The 6335-nt window shown below is 43.9% G+C and overlaps 1 protein-coding gene across 1 annotated transcript in view; it reads right to left on the bottom strand.

The window, feature by feature from the left end:
* Positions 1 to 3830: 3830 nt before the first annotated feature.
* The window catches only part of LOC134458023 (rapamycin-insensitive companion of mTOR-like), a 98268-nt gene continuing 95763 nt past the window's right edge, over positions 3831 to 6335 (bottom strand). Inside the window, exon 40 of the mRNA XM_063210102.1 lies at positions 3831 to 4075. Coding sequence (XP_063066172.1) covers positions 3998 to 4075 — 78 coding nt within the window. The 3' untranslated portion in view covers positions 3831 to 3997. The remainder of the gene's footprint in view (positions 4076 to 6335) is intronic.

Below are 6335 nucleotides of genomic sequence, written 5' to 3' on the forward strand. Positions count from 1 at the left end.
TCCATGACAGTCGGTGGACAAGCTATAGGCTAACTAGACTATGATGACTGGTGGTAACCTCAGGAGGACATAGAACTAGGCTACAGTTTGAGTCACTAAAGTTGACAGTCTCAGGGGATCCTATCGTAACTTGCGGTCTCACAATTCGATGGGCAATCACCCGCGAAAACCACCGCGAGGGTGTGCGCATGCGTGCGCATGCTCAGTAGCGAAGAGAATCACATCTCGATGGGTCGCTCATATAGACAGGACACCGGCACCATACGCATGACATAACAGTGTCGTAACGCAGTCATGCACGTGTCATAAACATGTCAATGTCATTAACGTTTTATGACTGTTGCCCTTAAAGGGACACTGTGTGAGATTTTTAGTTGTTTATTTCCAGAAATCATGCTGCCCATTCACTAATGTTACCTTTTTCATGAATACTTACCACCAGCATCAAATTCTAAGTATTCATTATGACTGGAAAAATTGCACATTTCATACATGAAAAGGGGGATCTTCTCCATGGTCCGCCATTTTGAATTTCCAAAAATAGCCATTTTTAGCGGCAAAAATGACTGTACTTGGACCATACTAGAAAATATTTGTTTATTACTTAGTAAACTTTCATGTTATGATCAAGTTTGGCAATAGGCAGCCCAGTTTCAATGAGCAGCATAGTTGCAGTACCTTTTTTGACCATTTCCTGCACAGTGTCCCTTTAAGTGACATTTGGTTATGGTAGGTTAAGACAGCCCTAACAACGTCAGCCTTTAATGACTATAAAATGTTGATAAAATGACATTGACATTTATGGTTATGACTCGTGCATGACTGTCATGACACTGTTTTGACCCTATTATGACACTTTCATGTCATGCATATGGCTCCGGCGTCAAGTTAAGCGTAACCAAATATGTTTGGTCTAGTTTACTAGGCTAAACGAGAAAAATCAAATGCACTGATGAACCAACAGAAGGATTGATTCTTTCAAGAGGTTTATGTTGTAACGTACCATATCGAGTCTTTGTCTAGACTCTATCAGGTTTCTTTGTCTAGACTCTATCAGGCCAAGTTTATCCTGAAATGTGGATGGTATCCTTGTACCACCATACTTTATAAACTGTAGTCAAAATCACCAAGAGGTGTACAGTAGATGAACAAATATGCAGGTCCAAAAACACTCATTTTTTGTGGCCAAGGTTTTATCCTTGTTTTTCCTCACAGTGTGGTATAGTTTGCTTTGGCAAAACAAGCCACATGCTTGGTGAAAGACTCAGTGACAAAACTAAGTGACAAGGTACCTATAAAACTGTCTGGAATGGAAGCCTGGAAAGTCAAACAAAAAATCACGAGGACCCCGAACTACAAAGCTAAACTCGAGGACCACAAAGTGATCAAAGAAAATCCTTTCTACGGTATGCTGGAGTAGATTTTTAATTTTCTAGGAATGTATTTTAGCGGGGATCTATAGAAAGGTGTTCTGTCTAAAAAGTCTTGGCGTGGACTGATGAATAAACCAACTTACATAATATATATTTTTCTATATAACTAGGAAAGTCAGAATGAATAGTGTTTTGCACAAAATAATACAACCTTTGTTGACTGAGGCGTGTATTAAAATCGGAGGCACAGGCTTCAGTGCCACAAACTAAATCAAATTTTTGAAGGAAAAAAGGCAGGCACCATTTGTAAGAACCACACACTGGGTTCCACAACAAACAATAAAACAGCAGCATGTCGCATTTGATGACGTCTCATGCTGGAGAGATATCTAAAATGAAAAGGCTCCTTAATTCTTGTTCTTAAAGGCTTTGCTTTTGTCATTTCAATAGTCCTAGTTGTGACAACATACGTATATTACAAATAAACTAAAATGTTTCTTTTAAAAACGCAATTACTTGAAATGTTGCATTTGGTCACAGACATTCAACAAGCCAAAAAAAAAAAAACCCCACCTGTTGCTGGGTTGCAAATACCTATGAGTTATGCTCTTTGCACTGCATGGATGATACTACTGTACTAGCTTAATGGTTTAACTCTGATGTACCAACACACCCATCATCTAATAAAGTGCATTACTTACTGTAGCCAAAAAAAAAAAAAAAAAAACAGAAAGGAAAAGAAAGGAAACTTAGACAAAAATAAATAAATATCATTCTTACAGTAATGGGACACTGGATGGGGGCTTGTGTAGTTTACGAGGAGATCCGGATGGAGAGAGCAGGGATTCCTTGTAGTGTTAATCCTTAGTAAAGTTTGCTACAAAACAGACACATGCCACAAGGCTTTGTTCCAGTCAGTCATTATTCTAGCAGCCAGTCATAGGGGTGCAACGGTGTAATAAAGGCAAAAAAGGGGAAGACTTGAACACTTGAAACCTTAACAAAATTCATCAAGGAATAAAGACATGTCCTTTTTTTCTAAACTGACATTATTTTTGTTACTACTTGGATGTTTGTTTGGTGCCATTTTGTTATTTATTCATGTATAAATGCCTGGAGTGCTAGGCATGGTCCAGAACGGTTGTTCAGTGCTTCAGACTTGGCACGAGCTTCTTGTTTTTTTGGTTCGAACTTGTTCCTCTGGAGCGTCTCTGCCACACCTCCTTTCATTTCCAGTGAAGTCACTCGTTCTCCATTGTCCTCTTTTGCTGTTGTTGTTTGTACGTTTACGTTTACACAGAAGCAGAGATCTGTCCGTTGGGGTTATCTCTAAATGTCTCACGTTTCATGCGAAACGTGACTTTCCTTGTCCATTCGCGTGTTCAAGTACAAGTACATTGCTCCACTTTACCTCATTTCCATTTTTTGTCTTTGTACTCCTTATCTGTTCATCTGGCGGCACCACTGGCCTGGGTCGCTGGCGGAGCAATAACGACGAGTGCTTTCAGGATTTGGATAAGCAAAGCGAGAGAGAATGCATGTGAGGGCAAGAGATAGAGGGCTTTGTGAAAGAAAGCGGTGTGCGTATGTGTGCGTTTGTAAAGGGGTGTGATGGAGTGAAGAGAATGCGGTGTGCGTGTGCGTGTGTATGCGTATGTGTGTGTGTATGTGTACTGTATGTGTGTATGTGTGTGATATCGTCATCTGAGGACCTGGAGCAGGTGGTGATCTGGTGTGGTGTGGTGTGGTGTAGTGTAGTGTGGTGTGGTGTGGTGTGGTGTGGTGTGGTGTGGTGTGGTGTGGTGTGGTGTGGTGTGGTGTGGTGCGGTGTAGTGCGGTGTGGTGCGGTGAGGTGTGGTGCAATGTGATGTGGTGCGGTGCGGTGTGATGTGGTGTGGTGGGGTGTGGTGTGGTGTAGTGCGGTGCGGTGTAGTGCGGTGTGGTGTGGTGTGGTGTGATGTGATGTGATGTGGTGTGGTGCGGTGCGGTGTGGTGTGGTGTGGTGTGGTGTGGTGTGATGTGGTGTGGTGTCGTGTGATGTTGTGAGGTGTAGTGTGGTGTAGTATGGTATGGTGTTGTGTGGTGTGGTGTGGTGTGGTGTTGTATGGTGCGGCGCGGTGTGTTTTTGGTGCGGTGCAGTATGTGGTGCAGTGTGGTGCGGTATGGTGTGGTGTGAGTGATGGCGTGGGTGTGGTGCAGTGTGGTGCGGTATGGTGTGGTGTGGTGCAGTGTGGTGCAGTGTGGTGCGGTATGGTGTGGTGTGAGTGATGGCGTGGGTGTGGTGTGGTGTGGTGCAGTGTGGTGTGGTATGGTGTGGTGTGGTGTGATGTGGTGTGTTGCAGTGTGGTGCGGTATGGTGTGGTGTGAGGGATGGCGTGGGTGTGGTGTGGTGTGGTGCAGTGTGGTGTGGTATGGTGTGGTGAATGGTGTGGTGTGGTGTGGTGTGGTGCAGTGTGGTGCGGTATGGTGTGGTGTGAGGGATGGCGTGGTGTGGTGCAGTGTGGTGCGGTATGGTGTGGTGAATGGCGTGGGTGTGGTGCAGTGTGGTGCGGTATGGTGTGGTGAATGGCGTGGGTGTGGTGCAGTGTGGTGCGGTATGGTGTGGTGAATGGCGTGGGGGAGCTTCATGATGATTCTGCAGATGCTTCTTCACTCCCCGACTTCGGCGGCATGTTCAGAATGCTCTCGGCTTCCTCAAACAGCTGCAGAGAAGATTGCGAAAACAAGAGGGGGGTTAGGGGAGATGGGGCAAGATAGGGGCCACCAAGTCAACTTCAAAAAACATTCTTTTTTTAACCCATTGAACGGTAACCTGACTCTTGCCCTCTGGTATATGCCGTTCCGTTTACTGTATCTGGGAGCATCGCGGGTTTGCGGGCAGCCTTGCACACCGCACAGTCAGCGTCCACGTTCTATCCGCGGGGAGCAGCCATTCATTTTCAATGGAGACGTCCGCACAGGAAAATAGACTCGAGTTCTATTTTCAAGGAGCATCACGGACCGGACATGCGCCACGCTTACTCCGCGCTCCTGTGTGCAAGGCATGATCTGTTTACATGTATTCTAACCGTTTCGGACTGATACCGGACACGTTCAGTGGACGTCCGCGCTTGCGGTGTGTATGCACCGCTAAGCACCTGCAAAAAACGCCTGCTGAATGCCTAAGCCCTTTTTGGGAAAAGATGCCCTCAGCCTATAAAAACCTAAATATCTCAACCACTGAAGCACATAAAAAACATGAAATAAGTTACATTTAAACACTAAGACCCTCATCTTGCATCATTAATCATTCAGCTCTAAAGTTACCAACATTTTCAATACACATATCTCAAATGTCATGACCTGTTGCATCATGCAGCTCCAGGTGCCAAAGGTCAATGTTGTGTAGCGCAACATCCAGCATCAATGGGTTAATTTAAGTTCACATACAAACAACACAATGTTCAGTAAGAGAACAAAAGAGAAAAGCCATTGATAGGAAGGAGAAGGTTCATAACAAGGGTCTTATAGAATCAGAGATTCTTTAAGTATATAGAGATATGCCAATGTAATAGGCTGCTATGGGCACCTAACATGACCAGGTTCCGGTCTGCCTAAAGGGGCGTGTCATAATACTCCTAGCATTGAATAGAACAGTCCTTAGGTCTGCCTAGGTCTGCCTAAAGGGGGATTCCCCCCCTCCCCCTTGCAATAATAGAACCCGGAAACAATGGGCCAATGGAACCTCTCTCTCTATACTCTCTCTGGTTATACTGGGGAATGTTTAAAAGTCACGGCCATTCAGGAGTATTGATCCCACTTTATTGCATCGGTGATGTGTTGTAGGGGTGTCACAGTTTTCGGTGTTATCATGGTCATTTTGAAAAGCTGTGTTGAGTATGTTTAGAAAGTATTGATAGTAGGCTACGACCAAAATTGAAATAGTTCCAAAAAGATGCAAGGAGTGCTCATTATATGTAAAAATAAGGCCAAAATCATATCAAAATCCCATAAATTGCTTGTCACTCTGAAGTTATCCGGAAGAAATGGTCACAGTTTGTACTTTTCACTACGCTTTCACTTCACTTTTCACTGTAGAAATGAATTAGTTCAGCAGTTCACTATGTTTCCAGCTTTGACATTAGGTGGCAACATCAGCAGACTTGGATGAGAAGTTGGAAAGGCTCACAGTGTCATGGTGTACAGTATGGTTATCTGATACGGTACAGCTTTTAAAAAAATGTCAAGCAGCATTATTGTCTATTACCGCGGTTTAACGGTATATTGGTTATTGTGACACCCCAAGCGAGCTGAATGAATTATCTTGGTTACCATATTCAAAGTCTTTGCAAATACAAGGCCCATGCAGAACCCATGCAAATTAGCCCTGTCAGTTTTAATACAAATGTGGGCCCTGTGGTTTTAAAAAATGGGATTTGAATGTATTTAACCACCACCTAGTAGTAGTAGCGTTATTGTACCCTGTGGGGGAAATTTCCTCTAGTGAAAGGAGCGTTAGACATCAAAACACAATACAGTCCAATTCACAAAGCAAATGTACCCCAAACAACATATTCTCCCATTAGTACATAAATAAGACATTGGACAAGGACAGATGTCATCCATCCCCAGTTCTGTTACTGTTCCCTATGTTTCCCTGTGCACTGTGCAGGTAATGGGAGTGTTTAAGTGTTGTGTCTTTTCCACTATGTGTCAATTACATCAACCAGCTTGAGATGGCATGATTGGGGAGAGGGTGCATGGGTGGTAGTAACAATGTTATGAAATAAGGAATTATCTACCTCTGCCTTAGCCTCTACTGGTCCAGACGGCTAATATAATACAATATTACAGAAACTTTTACCCACTCTGGAAGACATGTACAGCATCCGCTGCCTAAAAAAAAGGCCAGTTCCACCCTGAGAGACCCATCACATCCCAGCCACAAACTGTATGAACTGCTACCATCTAGCCGCAGATACA

The sequence above is a fragment of the Engraulis encrasicolus genome, chromosome 11 (assembly GCF_034702125.1).
Source record: "Engraulis encrasicolus isolate BLACKSEA-1 chromosome 11, IST_EnEncr_1.0, whole genome shotgun sequence".
NCBI classification, from domain to species: Eukaryota; Metazoa; Chordata; class Actinopteri; order Clupeiformes; family Engraulidae; genus Engraulis; species Engraulis encrasicolus.